Source organism: Electrona antarctica (genome assembly GCF_951216825.1).
Source record: "Electrona antarctica genome assembly, chromosome: 18".
In the NCBI taxonomy this organism is placed as follows: domain Eukaryota; kingdom Metazoa; phylum Chordata; class Actinopteri; order Myctophiformes; family Myctophidae; genus Electrona; species Electrona antarctica.
This window is the reverse complement of record NC_136799.1, coordinates 22,123,179-22,148,103: the sequence shown is the minus strand read 5'-3', so window position 1 is coordinate 22,148,103 and position 24,925 is coordinate 22,123,179. Positions and strand designations below refer to the sequence as shown.

Genomic DNA, 24,925 nt, shown 5'->3' with positions numbered 1-24,925 from the left:
ACCAAAAAAACAAGCATGGTTGCTATGGTTAGCAACCAAAAAAACGAGCATGGTTGCTATGGTTAGTATGTGACGTAGTTGCACCACTCAGTTGACACGGGTGTGATTTTTGATAGATAAACAATTGGCCGACTACTGGTCGTTGGGATCAGGACTCGAACGCGCGACACGCTGTCAAGCTGGATTACTAACCTAGGTGCCCAGGCGGCTACGCCAGCTGCCCGGCCCATAATTAACACAGGAGTTGAGAAGCCCAGGACCTCCAGTACAAACTATTGGCACTATCACCACCAATAATAATAAATGATTGTTAGAGCAGCAGCAACACTATCTGCACAGTATATATATTATACAAAAAATAATAATAATAATCAGTGAGCAGATTGATGATTCCCAATCAACGTATAATTAAAGTAGGATTCCAGTGTGATGACTGATGTGAATGTCACAGTAGGGTACTATCACTTTCCTTACTAAGGATGGAAAATCCAAACATACGATCACACAGACATACCTGGTCAAACTCTTTACTGAGGCCAAAATCTGTGAGGACTATATGACCACTACAGTCCAGCAAAACATTCTCTAGCTTCAGGTCACGATAAACAATTCCTAGCTGCATTGGGAGGAAGACACAAGGGAAAAGGTACTGTGAAGCGCATATTTTTTTATATTACAGTACATTCATTATTAGCAAAATTTAAGCAGACATAATGTGCACTCTATGCTATTAACAAAACTGAAGAAAACCTGACTAAGTGGAATGTGGGAGTTACCTCGTGTAGGTGCTCTAGTGCTAGCACGATCTCGCCACTGTACAGGGCCACTTCCTGCTCCTTAAACCTAACCCTCTGCACCAAATGTGTGAAGAGCTCCCCGCCGTTTACATAATCTACAATGAGAGGTGCATGACAAAGAAATGAAAAGACATTGGACACTTCATGCATGCAATATCATTACCACAAAAATAAGTTCACTTTGTGGAAGGTCAGCTGTGTACCCCCCTTGTGTATAGAATCATCCACCTGGTAAACATTGGTCCACTTATTTCACCAGCCGAATGTAACTGACAAGGTGAAAATGTGAAAAAGGGGAGTAGATTTTCTTAGCCACTTAAGTCCACTTGCCAGAATGTGAACCCAGGCATGTTGAGTTTACCAAAGTTTTATGTTAGAAGAAATGTTGAGTATGGGTCCCCAGCATGTTGAAACTGCCGGATGCTAACTTGCATTATGTTGAGCAATTTTCATAATTGGCATATGTGACCATACCATTAACAACCTATAGAAGGCAAAAAATTCAACATTTCATCATGCTTTATGTAGCATGTGACATGTCACACTAGGGGTTTTTCATGATGCTGAATCCATTCCAAGCATTAGTTTTGCAAAAAAAAAACACACTCATTGGGCTAAAAAAATGTAGTGTTTTTTGTGCAAAACTAATGCTTGGAATGAATTCAGCATCATGAAAACCCACTAGTTTGACATGTCACGTGCTGCATAAAGCATGACGACATTTGTATTTATTTTTTGCCTTCTATAGGTTGTTAAAAGGAACCCTGGCTAATATGACAAATATGCCTTAAAACATTATACTTGCCCTCTATAACTAAAATTAAAAACACTTTAAATATTTTATAACTAAAATTAAAAACACTTTAAATATTTTATTTCTTTCATAAATAGAGAATCTTTCACTCAATAAGAACTGCTCCGGTCGCAAGTTGATGATGTCATATGTCTATGTGTGGTCCACCCTTAGAGTATATATGAATAGAGACGGCACCCGGAAGAAACCCTGAGGCGCAATGGACATAGTGGCTGAATTTGATATTGCAGCGTGGGCCAAACACATTGTCCGTTGACTATCATTGCGCACGTTCATGATGACACGTGAACGCGGTTTCAGTGCAATGGCAGCGCGTTCATGTGTTTTGCCCAATCAATCCCAGAATGCACTCTGTTCCTACAAGGAAGGAGGAGTGAAATCGCCTCGTGAGCTTTTGAGCAACTTAATGCAAGTGGATGGGAGGAGAACTCGGGTGACGTCTCTATTCATATACTCTAAGGGTCCAGCCCTATGGAATATATGGAATGCACATGCTAATAAAAAGTATTTAAAAATTGCTTTGATGCTAATATTATCCTTAGGAAGCATAGTTGGTTTTTATTGTCTCCACCAGGCCGAAGGCATGGGGAGAGAGTATGTTTTGCACTCCGTCCGTCCATGTGTCCGTCCGTCTGTCTGTGAACAGCTAATCTCCGGCACCATTAACCCGGTCGATGCCACATTTTGCACACACGCTCTCTGGATGCCAACGATGAACCTCTGCCCAAAAAATTCCAGAAAGGCCTGTTATAGCGCCACCAGTAGGCCAACTTTTGAAAAACAAAATCATTACACACTATCTCTATAGTCATGTGTTCAAGACAGATCTGTCCGATATTTCATCTTCCATCCTAATTGGCCAACATTGGCTTTCAAAGTTTGCAGGATTGGCCCTTTTGAAACAAAGAGCCTCAAATCATGAACGCAGCGTGCAATTTACATGAAATCTTTCACAGACTTTCCTACTAGGCTGAGGAATATATTCCATTATTTTAACATTGGCCTGTCATAGCGCCACCAACAGGTGGATTTTTGCATGTAAAATAATTAATGACAAGAGGGGGTTTATCAAAAGCAGGGGCACTGACCTAGAATGAGGTGCAGCTTGGTGTCTGTCTGGAAGGCGTAGTGCAGCGTGACAAGGAATGGCGACTGTCGGATGTGTTCCAGGACTTGGCGCTCTGTCCGTGTGTGCTCGGCAGTCTTTGCTTTTTGCACGATGGTGGCCTTCTTCAACACCTTCATGGCATACAGCTTCCCTGCATCGTGACCACTCACCTTTCGCACCAGGAACACCTTACCATATGCTGACAAGGGAGGAATGTTATCACAAAGACAGCACACCTCAATGTTGAGTTAAGTGCCTTCAACACCACACACTGTTGGACATAAACAAGGAACCTCATCACTTCAAAAACAATGATTCAAACACTTAACATTATCACATGTGCAACACATTATAATCTAGGTGGCAATAAGCAGGCAAAGATTTATCAGTGTTACTTACCTCCAGTGCCCAGCACCTTTAACAGCTCAAAGTTTTCAATGCCAACCCTTTCCACATGGCCTGTCAGATTGGCTGAAAGTTTGAAACAGAGCAAAAAAGGAATCAGATAATGTAAACTTTATATACACACTTAATACACTCTGGGTTCATATCATGCCATATAACATTGAAAGACAAAGATGGCTTGAGAAATAACGGAAAAAGAAAAGTAAACACAACAGCATCACAAAAACCAGGGGGTGAAGCCATCAGCTGCCCTGATTGGCCAACCTAACCCATCGGCTCCACGGATTGGCCAAGCTTTGTGGTTTGTGCCGCTGCGCCAATATACTGTAAGATGTCATCAATATGTCATCAAAGTCAAGTGGGTACTCTGACAAGTATTAACGGGTATTGCATAAACAGGTGGGGTATGCATTGATCCCAAGTTGCATTCTTCCCAACTGGCATCATTCCTGAGTAGTAGTAACAACAACAACCACCACCCTGCTTGCACTGGGGCAAACAGAGTTGCATTGTAGAACCCTAAAAAGAAGAAGGGATGGTGGTACCGTAAATGAAAAAATCACACCCGTGTGAACTGAGTGGTGTAAGGTTTTATATAGCATGATCAGCTGTGGTCTGACGTAATGTCTGACGTAATGAAATAAGGTAAGGTATTATGTAGCCTGATCAGCTCTGATCTGACGTAATGAAATCACACCTGGATGTGATTTCACAACTGGCTTTTTTTGTGCAGAGAAAATGACCACGGTTGCTACGGTCATCCAGTTCACCCGGGTGTGATTTAATTACGTCAGAAATTATTTTGAACATAGCAACCATGGTCATTTTTTTATGCACACAAAAGCCAGTTGTAGGAGTGGTTTACACCACTCAAAAAAAGAGGAACAGGAAACAGGAAATGGAGGATCACCAGTTTCAATCCCCTTAAAAAAGGTCAGTGGCCCCTTGCATATAACAGAGAGAACCCACAATATTGCCATAAAGATCACTCACTATGCTGGCTTTCCCAGTTCCACCTTGAACAGGTTCAGGTTGTACATGGGGCTGTGTTACAAATCATAAGTCTAGGGGTAAAATGAGTAAGTAACATAAGAAGGGGGAGCAGGAAACCATGATCAAATACGAAGTTTTATTATAAAAGGTATATATAATAAAACGTAGTCAAGAATATAAATACAATAACGGCTCTTAAAGGAGCATTCAGTGATTTGGGTGATTTGGAAAACCACCCAGTCCGCCCCGGTAACAAAATGTGCACATGCACGCTCTACAGTGGGGGGAAGTGCAACAGGCCAACAGCATGTGCAACAGGCCCGCCCCCACTCGATCATGATTGGAGGAAGGCCCCACTCATCCTGATTGGATGAAGGTTTTGCCACCCGCCACCAAAACTGAAACTAGGGTTTTTTGACCCCAGGGGCTCACTGGGGACAGGGAGGAACTCCTTATATGGTCAGCACACTCTATAGTAGGGAGGATTATCCAGAAAAAAATTAAAAATAAATTATATTTGAATTAAGTCAAATCACTGAATATACCTTTAATCAAAACAAAAAGGAAATACAATAAAGGAACAACGCCTTTCCGAAGGGCGTTCGGAAACACAAGTTAAACAAGGTTAAACAATAAGGTAGTTTTCACAGTTAGCACTGACACATAGTAGTAGCGGGTCGGAGGAAGATCATAGCGATGTTCCCCGGCGAGCTGTCAGACACAGACTGACTATGTAGAGACAGTGCACTCATGGCCATCGAGTGCACGTGACCGGCAGCCAATCAGGGAGTCAGGCGTTGATCAGACGCCTGGCTAAAGCCGGCCCCTCGTTGATGTTACTACAAGGCAAACACAGCCAATCCAACCTGAAGTGGAATAGAACACATATATAATAGAAGGCGCTCTCTATTCCAATATATGGTTCATAACAAGTCTACTAGATGTATAGCTATATATATATATAAAATCACACCCGTGTGAACTGAGTGGTGTAAGGTATTATATAGCCTGATCAGCTCTGATCTGACGTAATGTCTGACGTAATGAAATCATACCCGGGTGAACTGGGTGACCGTAGCAACCATGCTAATTTTTTGGTACGAACAGACTGACAGACAGACAGACAGACACGTAAACTAACAAAGCCAGTCGTAGGAGTGGTTTACACCACTCAATAATAAGAGATATCACAGATAGGTCTATACATATATACACTATACCACAACAATACCACCAGTTACCTCATATAGATATATACATAATATTAACCAATAAATATATATATATATATATATATATATACACTACATCATACTACTCATAACAAAACTAATCATAACAAATAATAAACACACACGTGACCACAGTCCACGTGACAGGCTGCTAGTGACAAAATTTGTTGTACCGAGTGAGCTTCTCCCAGGTGTGAGTATGTGTAATGAATGTGTAGAACTGTAGCAGGTCAGTGCTGGAAAAAGAGCCTGCATGCTCAGCAAACTTTCCCTGGACAAATTCTGGCCAACCACTCTTTTCTCCGGTAATGTAACCCAGACTAATAAAACACTCACCTAAATAAACACCACCCATGTGGCCTAATTGTCATTGAACAAACGGTCTTCTTTAACTGGCAGAAGTGTCTTAACTTTCAAGTTTCATCCATGAATTTGGCCCAGGACTTCAGTGTGCCAATGATTTCATCACGTTGGTGTCGTGATGTCTGTTTGTATCCCAGTACTATCCGTGTTCAGCTGAATGAGCATACAGTATCATGCTCATATAGACATGCATGCCCATTGTACTGAACACATTCCTTCTGTCTCTCACTCTGAAAATAGACACAGCACTGCACAATTAAGGCATCAGATTTAATATTTTTTCAGTGTCCCTCTTTCAAATTAGATAAGAAACTAGTGTAACTATTAGACAATTTAAGTGAATTTCATTTCAACAGATCAATTATTTGACAAAATGTGAGGCCAAGGGTTCAGGTTGCATAACACCACCATCAACCTCTCCCTTCTGGGTCAAGTTTGATCTCAGTACTTATTAATAGACTAGATCAAGAAACATAGCCTAACTACTTAAGTCTGCTTGGCTCAAACTAAGCATGTAAGGGGAATGGCATCCTCCCTTCATACGATTAGAAAGATCTTTCCGTTTTCTTCTAAATAAACAGCTTTCTCTCATCCAGGCTTACTATATTAATAGGCAGGTGTTTGACATACATATTTGGGCATATAGTGCATGCATCTTATGCAAAGCAACATTGCAAATAAGCAAAAAAGGCTTTGATTTTTAAGTAAATCACGAACAGTGTAAAACTAAAACAAAGCAATAGTTCCCATAAAATATTACTTTGGTCTAGAACAATATTGTGTAAGAGAAGAGTGCTACAAAACAGCAGACAGGAGCTAGGGAGGGAGAGGGACAGAGTATTTTCTCCCTCAAGGACAAATGACATACCACTAGAACAAGTACGCTCGCTAGAAAAACAAGATATAGTATGAAGGGAGGGGGTTGAACGTGGGGCTGCATGATGTTATCATATTTTTATTACATAGTGCAATATGAATTTCCACAATAAACATATCACAAAGGCCTTCGATGTCAGAATGGCTGAGTTACAGGAAACTGGCCTGCTGGTTGTAATTGTTCACTAATGTAATTATAAACATTAAACAAGTGTCAGATGCAGTCTGCTGATGCTTTTTCTGAGGGAATGCACACTGTCCGTTTTTGTAGGGAATCTTGCCCCATACCAGTAGCTACGTGCAATCATACCTGCTCAGAGCAGATAATGTTATGATGTCTTAAGTTACAATCGTCATCATCAATCAATTATCGCCTTCCCCTTATGTCCTATAGTGCCCCCCACACACACACACACACACACACACACACACACACACACACACACACACACACACACACACACACAGTCATAGGTCAATAGGTCTGGGTCGATTTTCTTCTGCCTTTTTCTCGTTATTCCGTCCATATATTATTTTATTTCCTCTGTGTGATGTGTTTTATTTTATTATTTGTAACAGATCTGCATTTCCAATGTTGATGTATAAATCTTAAATGTTCTGGGGTTTTAGGCTTTCTCCTTCACATGTTTTAATGACTTTGAACATTTTTAAATTGAAAAAAGTGAAAATAAACAAACAAATTATTATTTTCAAGGTATCATCTAATAACAGAAAGGGTTGGAGGTGACAATGTAGGCTTTTTAACATTGCTGGCAATGCTTAGAACAGTACAGTATCGGCATGTAGTCAGTGAATAAAACAAATATATATCACACCGTTATTTTCACTATATTGTGCAGCCCTACTTCTTGAAGAGCAAAGCCAAACAAATGAATGCCAATTGCCACCACAATAATAAACAATAGCCCATCCACTGCTCAGCATTTATAAATGACGTTGCTTGGAAGAGGGTTTTTGGTAGTCTGGCATGGCCATTGGGGCCGATTCATACTCCTATTTTAGAGCCGAATAAAAGTCGGTTCGGCTCTGTAGAGCCTACAATGTGACGTCATTTGAGGTTCGGGGGGGCGGGTACCGTCCTAAAGTCGGCGCTTCGGTGCTACTGAAAATTTCTGACGAGCCGAAATCATTTCGGCACTACAGCGCCGAAACAGCGGTAAAATAGGAGTATGAATCGGCCCTTGGCCAGACCAATATCTACGCAGTGATATTAGTCTGGCCAACAAACTTTGGTGTGGACAGTGGAAGATATATTTACAAGGGGCGGTTACAAACAGATTCCAATATCACAGCAAAAAGGTTGTGGTGAGCGAAATGTAATTCAAACTGAGGAGTGCCAGACCAATCTGCTCAGGGCATTTTTCTTTTCCTGTGGCAGATTCATCTGCATGGTTTCCAGACTAGGTTTTTGTGTCGATTTTGCAGGCCACTTAACTCAACGTGACAACGTGAATTATCTACCTTCTCTACACATTCTAAACCTCATATTCTAAGTCTCTATTACAGGCCTCAATATATTTTGTGGGGCCTTTTCTGAAAACTAATTCACTAATAAATGAATATAAATTAAACTATACAATGTATCTCTAAAATGATAGCACACGATTCCCGATGAAGCCGGTCTATTTGACATATGGCTAATAATAAAGTGGGATAGACAATAGTCTGGCTGCCCTGTTAGAGAAACCACACTAAACTAGACTATCTGCATATTTAGGGCAGGACACAGGACAGAAAATGGAAGGGGGGAGGGGGGGTTAGCTCTACATGTTGGTGCCTGAATGAAACTTATTATAAACCAGTGGGGTAACTGCAACTGCATTCAGCAAGCCAGGACAACTTTAGTTTTTTTCAACCAAGGTTGAAGTTTTAGGTTGTTATTAGACAAAGTAAAAGGTTCCTTTTTTTAATTTGCTGCTTGCTTTCATTTTAGCGATTTTAGCTATTTTTGACAGGGGCATTCGAACATGGGGCTAAATACATCCTTTTTTACAAACTTTTACAGCGATATATAGTAAATATTTAATATTTAGGCAGTCCTACTAGACCCCAGGAAATTGCATCTGGTCACAAAAGATCACAGGATCTACTGAATGAGATGGTAGAGGTACTAGGGGATGCCATACTGTGTGTCTAGGCTCAATATGTCAGTTTGTCACATTCAATAGATCCCGTGATCTTTTGCTGCCAGATATAATTTCTTGGGGTCTAGTAGGAAATAGTAAATAGTAAAAAAAAATAATCACCATATTTTTTTGTAAAAATAATACATATTTAGGACCATGTTCGAATGCCCCCGCCCCCTGTCAAAAACAACTAAAATGAAAGAAAGCCGCAAATGAAAAACAATTAACACTCATCTTTTACTTTCTCTAATAACAACCTAAACCATTGGTTGAAAAAACTAAAGTTGTCCTTTAAGTACAAGACAGAGTGTTCTCTACACAGAGTCATTATTACAAACATCTGGGAGATGCTTATTTGCAGTGGCTTGTTTCCTGTTTTCATGGTATGGTGTTTTGGTGGATGCATTACCTTTCAATTGCGTGTTATAATAAGTATAAATTAACAGTCAGTAACCTAATTATAACAAAATCAATAAAGTATTCTTTACTTGAGACATGGAATGAGAAATTAAACCATGGTCTGCCGAGCAAGTAAGAATGAAAGATTGTGTTTTTCACGTGAATCAAAATTAAATGCTACAACTAGTATTCAGTATAAGTAACCTAGTCGTTGTTCTTGTGACTGTCCACTCCTATCAGAGTGGAGACATCGCCGTTAGCTGTTCAGTGTTCATGTATGCGTGTGGTCACTGGTCTTTGGTTTGAGTACAAGTTATCCGACGTTATGTCCGAATACAAATCGAAACAAACACTTTTACGTTTTCTGTTATGTTATGATTTGAAGACTACGGAAAGTCAAGTCATTTATAGCTGTGAGCTGTGTTAACTAGGTTAACAGTAGTATTAGTTATAGTAACAAGGTTAGGTAACAGTTTGCTTGCCAGAAAGCTATACAGCTCCCGTGGACGGTTCACTGACGTTAGGATTTCCCTGCCTTTTTTGGACTTACTAAGGGGAACACTAATGTTGTAGATAATTGCAAACGCCCATCGACGGGGGAAAGATATGCCTTTAAAGGCTACTAGCTTAACACGCTATAATCTATCCTGTGACTGTCACACGTGTCACCAAAAGAAGAAGGGACGGACGGGACAGGTATATACTGGCTATCAAGTGCACAGCTGGCTGGCGGCCAAACTTACCATGTTTTAGCTCATGTTTCACAGTAACCAGGTCACCTTCTCTGGAAGATCCCTCCATCGGGGATGGCATCGTAATTTCGTATTCCACTTATGTTGAGACACCTTGCTATTCACATTAGCAAGTCAGTTTGCAATATAAATATGAAAAACATACGAATTTAGCAAGGTACACTAACGCATTTGCATTAGGAACCCGAATTAAACTTAAAGAACATAATGCACAAATAAAAAATGGCAGAATATTATTGCAAAATCTAACGTAGCAGCGCAAGGAAACACTTGCTTTCACCACCACTGCCACTACCATCGCAACCACGAAGCCCTACAGTGGCGATTGGTGTTGCTATGTGAAAAGGTACCCTCTAATTGGCCGTTTTTTGTGTCGGTCACATATGGACCGCCTCCGTTGAAGGAATTCCCCTCTAATGTTGTTATCATAGTTGACGATAGATGGCAGCGTTGGATAGCAATACATCCGCACAAGATCAATCGATGAATAAATTAGAATGTCACCAGAATCACAACTACGTTTCCCATAATCCAACATTTTAATGATATATGATGAGTTTTCTTTTTTTTTTTTTTTTACTATGGATAACTCAGAATGGAATTCTGGAATTTTGGCAATTCTTCAACAGTGAAGTGCTGGCAGTAGCCAGTACCAACATAATGTCAACATTTAAAACCTATGCAGAGGACACCTGTAGGTCCTCCTTCTCCTGTGTATGTACCAGGCAAACTGACTGTTTGCCATGCTATGCCATGCCATGTCATAATATCTGGACTATGTTTGCCATGCCATACTATGGACTGTGTTTTCCATGCCATGCCATATACTATGGACTGTGTTTGCCATGCCATGTCATAATATCTGGACTGTTTGCCATGCCATGTCAAGTCATATCTGGATTCTGGACTGTTTGCCATGCTATTCCATGCCATGTCATAACATCTGGACTATGTTTGCCATGATATGCCAAGCCATGTCATGTCATAATATCTGGACTGTTTGCCATGATGCGACTGAAAAGCAGCACTGGCTGGGACACTAGTGTCAGTTTACCATTAGGCCTACTGTGTTCTGGTACAAGAACACAGAAATTGAATATTGAAAATAAAATTAATATAGCCTATATTCATTTCATGTTATTACCCAAAATTATAGTTTGTGGCGGCAGGAGCGGTATTGCAGTCGCTGTAGGCCTACCGGCGTGTTGTGACGAAAAGAGAGTTGAGCTAGAAGGCAAAGCTCTCTGTCAACCGAGCAATCTTCGTTCCTACTCTCACCTATGGTCATGAAGTGTGGGTCATGAATGAAAGAATAAGGTCGCGAATACAAGCGGCCGAAATTAGTTTCTTCGTCGGGTGGCTGGCAACTCCCTAGGGCATACATGGGCAACTGGCGGCCCGGGGGCCACATGCGGCTCCCACCTTCACTTAATGTGGCCCTCAGGTTAATATCAGAATACTGACATATTATTGATTTGCAAACATGACTGGGTTTATTACTTCAGTATAAATTAGTAGCTTAATGAGTAGTATTAAAATGTTATTGTTTTTTATATGTCCAAAATTTGTATTTAGTTTGTAAAGTTAACATAACTATAATTAAAGGCATTTGAAATTAAATAAAAATGTTACTTTTCAGGATTCCAGTTGAAAAATAGAAATAAATTATTCAGGATTTCAATTCAAATACTCAAGCTCAAAACTGAGTGAGTGTGGAAATACAGTGGTCCTCTCCATCGTCAAAGTTGCCCACCCCTGCCCATAGGGTGAGAAGTTCAGTCACGCGAGAGAGACTCGGAGTAGAGTCGCTGCATGCTTATTCGCCTGGAAAGGAGCCAGCTTATAGGTGGTTCGGGCATCTGGTTAGGATGCCTCTCAGGCGTCTCCCAGGGAGGTCCTCGAGGCGCGTCCCACTGGGAGGAGACAAAGAGAGACATATACTGTATGGGCATAAAAGGGACAGATGGGTGTAGCCTGTAGCGGGTACTCTGACACGGGTACAACGGCTATTGCATAGCAGGGTGGGGCATTGATCAGTCGGTTAACTACTACTAACCCGGCCCGGGCGACTGGCGTAGCCGTCTGGGCACCTTGCCTGGTAACCCAGTCTGGCAGTGTGCCGTGGGTTCGATTCCTGATACTGCAGTCACCCCCCCATCTCTCTCCCCATTTCCTGTCAGCCTACTGTCACCCTATCCCTCTATAAAAAATCACACCTGTGTGAAGTGAGGGGCACTCTTGTCATCGTACAAATTTACATCATACTTGGCGGACATTTGACCCAATTTCTCCTTTCATTGTCAATGGCAAATATGAGACGTGTGGGGACAAAAGCTGTATATAGGAGGGGCTAGCACCCCTAAAAAAAATAAAAATAAAGGCAAAAGCCACAAATAATAACTAACTAAGCCAACACCAGCGCCGTATATATGAGAGTTGTGACAACTCCGTTCACCTCACGGGGCCAGAAGTTGACAGAATGCACTGGACTCATAGCCTGGCTCCAGCCCTGATTCGCTATACCATTAAAAAAATTGAAACAAAATGAAAATTCAGACTGATTGTGTTAGGCTACTGGACTCAGGCAACAGCCCAGCTTTAATGATCTTAGACATATACATTTATTTTAGATCGTTTTATTGTGACCGCAGGTCGCATTTACTATGAAAACGTCCATTTCCCGTCAGTCAGTTAGTCACTTATTATACCCATAGGATGGTCTCGTGACATCATGTGACATCATCAGGGATGGATATCTCTGATGTAATAGTAAATGTGCCATATTTGGAGATCCCTGATGTCATTAATATTGGCCAGCAACTCTACATCTGACCTCAAACCTCAGACCCTTAGATCTCCATATATGGATATATGTCAGAACCTGTTCTGACATAGGCCTACCTGTTCTACACCAGGATCAACATATTATGTTGATCCTTTCCCATTACCCCCCCAACCGCCCACCCCATTTTTTCCCTCACTGTATATGTTTCTTTTCCCTTTTTACCTCCTTTATGATGAATTCCTGTTCTGTCCTTTGTCTATATAGAAGTGTCTATTTGTACGTCTCTAAATGTTTTTGATGAATTGAACATTGTGGACACTATTGGAAACAAGTGTAATGCTTAATTGGGTCGTCCACTCACAGTTAACAGCCTTTGTATTGAGTTTGTGCTTGAAATGTACTGTAATTCTGCAAACTGTTAATACATTTTTCAATCAATCAATCAATCAATCCTTCCTCTTCGATGTCTCCCTTTTGACTGTTACCTGCCCATTCAAACTCTAGACGGGCCTGCCCCAAAGTTATTAGTGCAGCCGCGCCCGGCAGCCGGAGACAATTAGAGTTCTCAACAGGCCCGAAAATTAAGGCCCGGCCCAGCTGGGCCCTCATCAAACCCTGTACACTCAAGAGAATGTCCCCAGTGGGGACATTCTCTTGAGTGTACAGGGTGGTAGTGGGACTCCCCACTACCACCCTTGGATCTCCATATAGGGAGCTGACCTGTTCTGACATTCCATATGTTGATCTGACCTCATCAAACCCTGTACACTCAAGACATGCTCCTTATATGGCCAGTACAGAATTAATTCCATGTTGATCTGACCCTCCATGCCAAAGCGCCAGCGCTCGCCTAGCAGTCTGCCGTCAATTAGGCGGATGTGTGCACGCTTCTCGCCCTTAGGCAATTGGTTTCGATAGCACATCAGTGAGCTGGATGCAATCCTACCTGGAGGGGAGAGAACAGATGGTGGAGGTGAATGGAACACTGTCCCCCCCCCTCCCAGTGAGCTGTGGCGTTCCACAAGGAAGCATACTAGGGCCTCTACTGTTCCTAATATATGTAAACGACATGACTTCAGCTTGTGACTGCAATTTGTTCCTGTTCGCAGATGACTCGGCACTGCTGGTCTCGGACAGGGACAAACTGCAGGTTGAAAATGCCCTCAGCTCTGAACTCGGTAGAATCTGCACCTGGCTCGCTGATAACAAACTATCTTTACACCTGGGAAAAACTGAATCCATTCTCTTTGGATCTAATAGTAATCTCAGCAAGGCAAATGGCTTCTTGGTTAGAGTGGGTGACAATGTTATCACACGTAAAGATGAAATTACCTACCTAGGTTCCATCCTGGAGGCTAATCTTTCCGGTGATAAAATGGCCACCAACGTAATCAAAAAAGTCAACCTAAGAACAAGATTCCTTTAGTTTACAGGATCTCCTCACTGGTCGACAAAAACACCTTGAAGACCTTAACAGGAGCCCTTGTACAAGGCTTCTTTGACTATGCATGCACCTCCTGGTACCACAGCACCTCAAAGGCCCTTAAAACTAGGCTCCAGACCTCCCAAGACAAACTGGTCAGGCTCCTACTTGGCCTCACCCCCCGAACCCACCTCACCCCTGCCCACTTTGACAGACTGGCATGGCTTAGGGTCGGCGACAGAGTACAGCATCTTGCAATGGGTCTGGTCCACAAGATTCGTTCAACCCAGATTCGGCACAAACAAGGGACTAAATTCTTTTCGCTCCTATGCCACCAAAATGTGGAACGCCCTACCAACAGTCATTAAGACATGCGAATCCCTTGACTCCTTCAAAACCGCTCTCAAAGGGCACCTACGGATGGCTGCAATTCGAAACTGGCCCCCGTAAAATCTGAATCCACTCACAGTTAACAGCCTTTGTATTGAGTTTGTGCTTGAAATGTACTGTAATTCTGCAAACTGTTAATAACATTTTCAATCAATCAATCAAAAAGTTGTCACTGTAGGCTACAATACAAAACAGTTGTTATGTTGCAGTATGCAGTTGCACAAATGCCTATAATTGCTGATATTAACTCGTTGAAAACAATGTATTCCGAACTCCAGCTTGTCACATTCCAGGGCTGCATGAACAGTGCTCGAGCGAGCGCTGTTTTCTGCCCCCTCAATGGCGCAACTCTCCTTCAATGACGCTGCCCAACACATGACCCAACTTTGAAAGCGCGTTGTCATCAGCATCATGATCACACCACAACCAATCAACCGATGGATCGTTCTCTTAACAGCCAATTAACTGCGAGTCCGCTCTAAGATCAACCCGTCTGTCTTTCCGGATATAAAATCAAGTCATCCCAGGCAGGCGGCGGCCGGCTAGTTTCATCTGTACCCTGTCAGTCTGCTGTTGTTGAATTTTGACTGTACTTGACCTCCTTTCCAACATGGCTGGCGTTCGAGCCCTTGGTGCACTCTCCAGAATAGCATCAAGGAGATACGCTCTCATTAATACAGGTACACAACTGGCTTAATTTCTCTTACGATTTTTTTTTAAAGAGACCACGTTTAAACGGAAAATTGTCCACTGGGAATAGTTAGCCTAGCGGGAAGTTAGCTCGGTGCTGCTGGTCGACTCAATGAAGGCTAACAAATTATTATTTCACTTCGCTCACGTCACGTCTAATAACACAACACAAGCTTGTAATGTCCGTGAATACTTCTCCATCCACACATAGGGGCTTGAGGAATGAGGACACCAACAACTAACAACATTTGACACCTGAAAGTATGAGCTGGGTAGTAGTGAAGTCAGCTGGCTAGCAAAACCAGACTAGAATGGGAACCGTTCGCTTTGCAGATCGCAGATCCGGTTAAGAAATAATGGATACGGAAACTGTTTGTGTGCGTGTTTGTTTGTGTGCAAATTACAGGATACAGTAGGTGGTTTGTAGACCGGATGTGAGCATTGGGTAGTTAAATAGAACTTCGGCACTGCTACGGAAAGCCTTGATGCGAGGTTAAACCAGGCCGGTGTGTTTGATAGAATCATAGAAATACGAGTTTGGTGTAGCTTTATTACAAGGTTTGATTACAATACTGGCATTCACTTCAGTTCTTGGTTTGGTGATGGATATTGACAGACAGTGATTTGGTTGTGTTCATTCATTCGACTTTTCTGTGTGCGATTGGGAGGGAGGCGGGGATGTAGTAGCCCGTCTCCGGACACCCCGGGTTGAGCTCCTTTGGACCCCTACCACGTAGGGTCCGGTATCACCGGCTTCAAGCGACATGGGATGAAATCTGATTTACCCTGACTTAGCCCTGTGCTGCGCTGTGGGTGTCACGCTGACATATTCCAAACGAAGCATATGAACGCTAGGAGACAACGAACCATCTGACCCCCCCCCCCCCCCCCCGAACGGCTCAGAAGCCGTTAAGTATTTTTGAGTGGTGTAAACCACTCCTACAACTGGCTTTTGTGTGCAGAAAAAAATGAGCATGGTTGCTATGTTCAAAATAATTTCTGACGTAATTAAATCACACCCGGGTGAACTGGATGACCGTAGCAACCATGGTCATTTTTTCTGCACAAAAAGAGCCAGTTGTGAAATCACATCCGGGTGTGATTTCATTACGTCAGATCAGAGCTGATCAGGCTATATAATAGCCCTACACCACTCAGTTCACACGGGTGTGATTTTTAATGTTTGTACGACCGTTTTGGCAGCTCTCTTCCTTCCTTCCTTGACTTCCTTATTGACATCCTATTGTACCGCCTCCATCACCTGCGACAGAGCGCCGGAACTGGCTATCTGCGCGTTCCTGCCTCTGTCGCAGGTAGCTGCCAAAACGGTCGTACAAACATTAAAAATACTTAACGGCTTCTGAGCCGTTCGCGGGGGGGGGTCAGATGGTTCGTTGTCTCCTATAGCGTTCATATGCTTCGTTTGGAATATGTCAGCGTGACACCCACAGCGCAGCACAGGGTAAATCAGATTGCATCCCATGTCGCTTGAAGCCGGTGATACCGGACCCTACGTGGTAGGGGTCCAAAGGAGCTCAACCCGGGGGGTCCGGAGACGGGCTAGGGATGTAGGTGAGAGGGCAAGTTTCAGTGGATTTGCATGCGGTGTCCTGAGTCCTGACTCTGACTGCCAGTCTTTTCAGGTCATAACACAGAACTGTCAGTCTGATGTGCCAGTTAAGCAGTTGTCCCAGCCAGGATGTTATATGTCATAACGGGTTGTACTGCAGGGCTATATTCGTCATGGTGGGGGGGAGAACGCAGTCAAATCATTTTAACCATGGTACTTAATGTAAACAAATTGATCTGGGTCCATTTGGTTCATTTGAATCTGATTCACAAATGCATAAAATTAATTTAACTGAAATAGTCCTTGTTCTGTGATTGCATGTACTTATGGTGTAACTTTTCCTCACAGCTACTTATCGTACCTTCTCAGTTGCACCTGCCATGCAAGGTAATTTAAAATTATATGAACTCAATTATATGCTGTGGGCATACGGTACATTTGGTTAATTTTCTATCTCACTGCACATTGCTTGTCTTGTATACTTTTAGCCAGAACTCACGTAAGCTATGAAGTCAAAGGCGATGTTGCTGTTGTACGGATCAATGACCCAAACTCCAAGGTATGAACCATTGACTGCATATAAGCAGCACTAATGTAATGAAAGATGAGGCTGCGGATGTCATTTAGGACCTGTGTACAGAACCATAGAATTTAACTCTGTCTTTTATGTATTTTCAGGTCAACACTTTATCGGTACAAATGCAAAAGGAGATGGCAGAAGTTATGGAGGAGATATGGGGAAATGATACTGTTCAAAGTGCTGTTCTCATCTCCTCAAAGCCTGGTTGCTTCATTGCAGGAGCTGACATCAAGTAAGATAATGGCCCTAACCAGTGGTGTAATGGTGATTTATTATTCTTTCGGTACCAAGTCACGCGCACATGCACTCGCGTGCACGCTAGCCTCCTACATGCGCACAGAACAGCTGCTAGCCTAAGCCTATATTGTTTATAGTGTATGAGAGTCCCACCGCCAGTAAACCTAGACCACTGCAGGGTACTTGGTGTGTCTTGGAAAGTCTGGTGACCCGAGGTTAGGTGCGTCTTCTCTTGAATCTAGGGGGATGCGTTCTAGTGTGCACGGCACGCGTGTGCACCGTTCCGTACCTGCGCGTGCATGTCACAATTTTTTATTACCACGGTGTGGTATTACGTTCTACGAGCATGACACCACTGGCCCTAAATAACCCTTTCATAATGTATCCTATTGTGTACATACTTATTTTGAGATTATTAATATTACCTTCATTTCTGCTACTCTTGATTTCACTTGTGAGTTGTGAATTACATCTGGCTTATTTGCAATGTACTCGTCAATTTATCCAGAGTGGTGTATTGAAACAAGTAGTGTGGCATGAAGATAACTTATTTATATATATCTATACATCCAATCAACTTTGATTTGGAAAATAATCATAATGGGAGAATAGAAATTATGTATAGAAATTTGATTCAGTGTTGTGCTTCCATGTCGCACATGGAAGAGGATGTAATCTATCCATGGGGACCTCTATGATGCTTTGTTCCATATTATGTAGATGCGTTGTTTATGGTAATAGTGGAACTAAACTTTTATGTCTATTTATGGAAGTGTCTAAAATGTTTTAATATTCTCCCAATTGTCTGCAGTATGATCCAGGCCTGCAACAGTGAAGAGGAAGTGACCAAACTGTCTCAGGAAGGGCAAAAGATGTTTGAAAAAATTGATATTGAAATTATCATAGTTGACGATAGATGGCCGCGTTGGATAGCAATACGTCCGCACAAGATCTGGATCAATCGATGAATAAATTAGAATGTCACCAGAATCACAACTACGTTTCCCATACTGGAAAGGAGGGACGCATCCCCAGGGGACTACGCATCAAAAAGTTCCCTGCTGCCACTCCCGATGCCAGCTTCAAGGCTAAATGGGAGGCTATCCTTAATAAATGTTCCATGGACTTAATGCTGCTATTGATTGAGGAATACAAGAAACAGCGGGATGAACTGAAGGACAAGATCGCAAACCTCGAATCGTCCATCACTATAGCACCGGATCTACGGGTTCCTTTTGATGATAAAATCCGGGCTGAGATTCGCAAATTGGAGGTTGAAGTGAAGGATTCGAAGGTGGACAAATTCAGAAGGGATTTGGAGGACTACCAACTGGACCGGGTCTACAAGTGGGTGCAGCCACCGCGGACCCCACGCACGCCGCACCATAATAAGAATCAACAACACCGTTCCAGGGCCGGGTCAGATAGGAGCGTCTCTTTCAACATCGCCAGTAGTGGAGATGAAGAGGAGCCAGTCTCCAATCTGCTTACCGACCGTGCTTACCGACCGTGACAATTTTTTAGACCCAGAGTGGCCTACCCTGTCCCTGAGCACAACCTCGACAGCCACCCCAGACACCCACGCACACGCAGGGGTCGGAGGAGGCGGCGCCCAGCCGCAGCGCCCATCCCTACGGACGGCGATACGACAAACAACTCTACGCAGCCAGCCGAGGAAACACTATCGGTAGTTAATCTATCTGGTGTTAGCCTAAGCAGTGTTCAATTGAGTGTGCTAGCAAAAGGTATGTCTTTTTCCCCCACGTATAATACAACTTTGTTTGATACCAGGATAGATCTATTCCGTTTTTATCGGAACTTACATCTAAAGACATGGCATCACCACCAATCTGAACATACCCACCGTTTCCCGAACCCTGTTACAAGTCCGGGTTCGAGTTCTGATTCTGGCACTACCCAGACAGACACTGTATTGCCACCTGACCCCTCGTCTATATTTAAACCTAAATCCCGGTTCACTCCCTTGGTTTCTAATCCCTCTCTCATTGCATTCACCAGAAAAGTTGATCATGACATTGACAATCTGTTTGGTGACACATATGACTCGGGTATTAAACCCAAAAACAATTTGACACACAAGGAGCGCTTAGCTCTTAATGAACTATCTAAGAATGAGTATATCATTGTTCGACCCGCGGACAAGGGTGGCGCTGTTGTTGTTCTGTCCAAAGAGCAATATATTATTGAGGCGAAACGACAGTTGAATTCTAAACATTATATTAAACTTCCTAACAACCCCTTAGGCAACATGATGTCAGAATTCCGGGCTCTCTTAACTAACGCCAGGGAGTCAAATTGGATCTCTGAACAAGAATTTAAATACCTCTCGGTTGAGTGTCCTATGACCGCTTCTTTTTATTTACTTCCTAAAATTCACAAACAACCCTTTGATAATCCTCCTGGCCACCCGATTATATCAGGCAACGGTACTTTGAGTGAACCTGCTTCTAAATTTATTGACTTTTATATTAAGCCTTTTGCTAAGAAGCTTCCTTCATTTTTTGAGGACACAACCGATGTGTTGAATAAAATTGCTAGCCTGGGTAATTGTAAGTCACAATTTCTAGTCACCATAGATGTGGAGTCATTGTACACCAACATCGTTTACATGCTTTGAAACATTTTCTCTCCGACAGAGAGACTTCACCTCCTACTGGGTTTATCCTTATGTTAACAGAATGGATTATTCATAATGTTTTCTTGTTTACTGATGAAGTGTACAAACAAATTATCGGTGTACCGATGGGTTCCTGCTTCTCTCCTAATTATGCTTGTCTTTACCTGGGCCATTGGGAGGAGATGTTTGTGCTAAATCCTATGAATCCTTGGTTTCAATATATTACTTGGTATGGTCGTTACATTGATGATTTGCTGCTGGTGTTTAATGGGTCTGAGACACAACTCCTACAATTCCATACTTATTTAAATACTTTGAATGAAAACATCAGACTTACTATAGAATACTCGCAGCAGACCATTCATTTCCTTGATTTGACCATTTACAAAGATGACTTGGGGAACCTTCACACAACGATTTATAGGAAGGAGATTTCAAGGAACACACTGTTAAGAGTGGATTCATTCCACCCGCCACACCTAATTAAAAATATCCCTTTTGGCCAATTTCAAAGATTGCGCCGTATTTGTGACAGCGATTTTGATACTAAGGCAGCAGATATGGGCAACCGCTTTAGGGAGAGGGGCTACAAACCCACTAATATTTCGTGTGCACGTAATAAGGCACTTGAAATAAACCGCCCTGAGCTTCTGGTAAAAAGGAAGCGCACTAACCATAGTCAACCCCGCCCCTTTTTTGTCTCCCAATACAGCACTGCGGCCTCACGTATACAAAATATCATCAGATCTAACTGGTCTATTATAGAGAGTGACCCATCCCTCCGCAGTGTGTTTCCTGAACCTCCCATCTTTTCTTTTAGGAGAGCTCCCACAATAAGGGACAAATTGGTTCACAGTTACCTTCCTCCTGACAAAAAGACATCTTGGCTACACAAACCCATAGGGACTTATAAATGTATGAATTGTCCTCATTGTTCAAATGTACTTCAGGCAAAAACCTTTTCAGACCTCAAAACACAGAAGATATATAAAATCAATGATTTCATTAATTGTAGTACCACACATGTGGTCTATCGTCTCACATGTCCTTGTCCTGATGTATTTTATATAGGCAGAACCAAGCGTCGCCTAAGAGACCGCCTGGCTGAGCATAAATATGCCATTCGTATTAATAATGATAATTACCCTATAGCCAGACATTTTAGTCACTGCCATGACAATAATGATACTTTGTTGAAAATCACAGGAATTGAATACATCAAACCTCTTACCAGGGGGGGTGATCGCATCAGGAGACTGAACCAGAGAGAAACATTCTGGATTCACACCCTGGATGCAATTACCCCGCCTGGCCTGAATGAGGACATAGACTTCATGTGTTTTTTATAGGTTAATTTGGGCTCTATATTAACCTTTGCTTCATTTACTATTGTCTGTGTCCTCTGGTTTACATGTTATATCCTATAGATTATTTAGCATTTATATCTGTTTTTAATGGTGTAGCCTTCCAATGTATTTATATAGCTTTAAGTGTACTTTTTCATGTGTTTGGTCCTTTTTTCACTTGTTTCTTTTTTCCTTTTTTCTACTTAATGATTGCCTGATTGTTCCTATGTAATAACGATGTAATGAGTTGAACCACGTGATCTATTTCTAAGTGGTTAATTGTAATTGCTGGACTGGTCCCCACCTGGTTCCAGCCCTATTTAATGAGTTTGTTGCTCTGTGTGTTGTTAGCCCTGATGAAGACCGTATAGGTCGAAACATGTCGGTTCAATAAAATATTTCCTCCTTTTAACATTAAGTGTGCCCGGATCTCCTCTTTGCTCTATATACGTTTCCCATAATCCAACATTTTAATGATATATGATGAGTTTTCTTTTTCTTTTTTTTTCTTTTTTACTATGGATAACTCAGAATGGAATTTTGGCAATTCTTCAACAGTGAAGTGCTGGCAGTAGCCAGTACCAACATAATGTCAACATTTAAAACCTATGCAGAGGACACCTGTAGTAGGTCCTCCTTCTCCTGTGTATGTACCAGGCAAACTGACTGTTTGCCATGCTATGCCATGCCATGTCATAATATCTGGACTATGTTTGCCATGCCATACTATGGACTGTGTTTTCCATGCCATGCCATATACTATGGACTGTTTGCCATGCCATGTCATAATATCTGGACTGTTTGCCATGCCATGTCAAGTCATATCTGGATTCTGGACTGTGTTCGCCATGCCTGGACTGTTTGCCATGCTATTCCATGCCATGTCATAACATCTGGACTATGTTTGCCATGATATGCCAAGCCATGTCATGTCATAATATCTGGACTGTTTGCCATGATGTGACTGAAAAGCAGCACTGGCTGGGACACTAGTGTCAGTTTACCATTAGGCCTACTGTGTTCTGGTACAAGAACACAGAAATTGAATATTGAAAATAAAATTAATATAGCCTATATTCATTTCATGTTATTACCCAAAATTGTAGTTTGTAGCGGCAGGAGCGGTATTGCAGTCGCTGTAGGCCTACCGGCGTGTTGTGACGAAAAGAGAGTTGAGCTAGAAGGCAAAGCTCTCTGTCAACCGAGCAATCTTCGTTCCTACTCTCACCTATGGTCATGAAGTGTGGGTCATGAATGAAAGAATAAGGTCGCGAATACAAGCGGCCGAAATTAGTTTCTTCGTCGGGTGGCTGGCATCTCCCTAGGGCATACATGGGCAACTGGCGGCCCGGGGGCCACATGCGGCTCCCACCTTCACTTAATGTGGCCCTCAAGTTAATATCAGAATACTGACATATTATTGATTTGCAAACATGGCTGGGTTTATAAATTAGTAGCTTAATGAGTAGTATTAAAATGTTATTGTTTTTTATATGTCCAAAATTTGTATTTAGTTTGTAAAGTTAACATAACTATAATTAAAGGCATTTGAAATTAAATAAAAATGTTACTTTTCAGGATTCCAGTTGAAAAATAGAAAAAAATAATTCAGGATTTCAATTCAAATACTCAAGCTCAAAACTGAGTGAGTGTGGAAATACAGTGGTCCTCTCCATCGTCAAAGTTGCCCACCCCTGCCCATAGGGTGAGAAGTTCAGTCACACGAGAGAGACTCGGAGTAGAGTCGCTGCATGCTTATTCGCCTGGAAAGGAGCCAGCTTATAGGTGGTTCGGGCATCTGGTTAGGATGCCTCTCAGGCGTCTCCCTCTGGGAGGAGACAAAGAGAGACATACTCTCATACTGTATGGGCATAAAAGGGACACAGACAGATGGGTGTAGCCTGTAGCGGGTACTCTGACACGGGTACAACGGCTATTGCATAGCCGGGTGGGGCATTGATCTCCAAATTCCATCGTTACCGACCTGTTGCTCTACAGCCGGGAGTTTAATGCTCCTCATTTAACATTTCCCATCCGGCAACAGTGACTCAGTCAGTCGGTTAACTACTACTAACCCAGCCCGGGCGACTGGCGTAGCCGTCTGGGAACCTTGCCTGGTAACCCAGTCTGGCAGTGTGCCGTGGGTTCGATTCCTGATACTGCAGTCACCCCCCCATCTCTCTCCCCATTTCCTGTCAGCCTACTGTCACCCTATCCCTCTATAAAAAATCACACCTGTGTGAAGTGAGGGGCACTCTTGTCATCGTACAAATTTGACATTGACATTTGACCCAATTTCTCCTTTCATTGTCAATGGCAAATATGAGACGTGTCGGGACAAAAGCTGTATATAGGAGGGGCTAGCACCCTTAAAAAATAAATAAAATAAAATAAAGGCAAAAGCCACAAAAAATAACTAACTAAGCCAACACCAGCGCCGTATAGATGAGAGTTGTGACAACTCCGTTCACTTCACGGGGCCAGGCCAGTCCAATAGCGGCTCATCTACATTTATTATATTGGCGAAGTGCTATAGGCGAAGTGCTAGGTGAAGTGCTAGGCAAAGTGCTAGGCGAAGTGTGATGTGTGACAAAGTCCTGGACTGGATGCACTGGACTCATAGCCTGGCTCAAGCCCTGATTCGCTATACCATTAAAAAAATTGAAACAAAATGAAAATTCAGACTGATTGTGTTAGGCTACTGGACTCAGGCAACAGCCCAGCTTTAATGATATACATTTATTTTAGATCGTTTTATTGTGACCGCAGGTCGCATTTACTATGAAAACGTCCATTTCCCGTCAGTCAGTTAGTCACTTATTATACCCATAGGATGGTCTCGTGAGTCGTGACATCATGTGACATCATCAGGGATGGATATCTCTGATGTAATAGTAAATGTGAGCTGCTGTCGCAATTAAGCCCATATTTGGAGATCCCTGATGTCATTAATATTGGCCAGCAACTCATGTCAGAACCTGTTCTGACATAGGCCTACCTGTTCTACACCAGGATCAACATATTATGTTGATCCTTTCCCATTCATCCTTCCTCTTCGATGTCTCCCTTTTGACTGTTACCTGCCCATTCAAACTCTAGACGGGCCTGCCCCAAAGTTATTAGTGCAGCCGCGCCCGGCAGCCGGAGAAAATTAGAGTTCTCAACAGGCCCGAAAATTAAGACCCGGCCCAGCTGGGCCCTCATCAAACCCGAGTGTACAGGGTGGTAGTGGGACTCCCCACTACCACCCTTAGATCTCCATATAGGGAGCTGTTCTGACATTCCATATGTTGATCTGACCTCATCAAACCCTGTACACTCAAGACATGCTCCTTATATGGCCAGTACAGAATTCATTCCATGTTGATCTGACCCTCCAT

The 24,925-nt window shown here is 42.5% G+C and overlaps 2 protein-coding genes across 2 annotated transcripts in view; one reads left to right on the top strand and one right to left on the bottom strand.

Moving 5' to 3' along the window:
* rps6ka5 (ribosomal protein S6 kinase, polypeptide 5) overlaps window positions 1–10,177 on the bottom strand; it is a 33,105-nt gene extending 22,928 nt beyond the window's left edge. Inside the window, exons 1-5 of the mRNA XM_079527691.1 lie at window positions 9,878–10,177; window positions 3,119–3,190; window positions 2,700–2,918; window positions 777–892; window positions 515–616 (exon numbers count right to left, since the gene is read on the bottom strand). Coding sequence (XP_079383817.1) covers window positions 515–616; window positions 777–892; window positions 2,700–2,918; window positions 3,119–3,190; window positions 9,878–9,947 — 579 coding nt within the window. The 5' untranslated portion in view covers window positions 9,948–10,177. The remainder of the gene's footprint in view (window positions 1–514; window positions 617–776; window positions 893–2,699; window positions 2,919–3,118; window positions 3,191–9,877) is intronic.
* Window positions 10,178–15,006: 4,829 nt separating this feature from the next.
* LOC306941741 (trifunctional enzyme subunit alpha, mitochondrial-like) lies at window positions 15,007–18,728 on the top strand. Its single transcript, XM_079527381.1, has 5 exons — window positions 15,007–15,164; window positions 17,093–17,131; window positions 17,233–17,303; window positions 17,423–17,556; window positions 18,373–18,728. The coding sequence occupies exons 1-5, from the start codon at window positions 15,095–15,097 to the stop codon at window positions 18,527–18,529; spliced, it is 471 nt and encodes a 156-aa protein (XP_079383507.1). The 5' UTR covers window positions 15,007–15,094; the 3' UTR covers window positions 18,530–18,728.
* The last annotated feature ends 6,197 nt before the right edge of the window (window positions 18,729–24,925 follow it).

Coding starts and splice junctions, on each gene's coding strand:
- LOC306941741 (XM_079527381.1), top strand. CDS start 15,095: ATGGCTGGCGTTCGAGCCCTTGGTGCACTCTCCAGAATAGCATCAAGG. Junction 17,132..17,232: donor AGTTGCACCTGCCATGCAAG/GTAATTTAAAAT, acceptor GTATACTTTTAG/CCAGAACTCACGTAAGCTAT. Junction 17,557..18,372: donor ATTGCAGGAGCTGACATCAA/GTAAGATAATGG, acceptor AATTGTCTGCAG/TATGATCCAGGCCTGCAACA.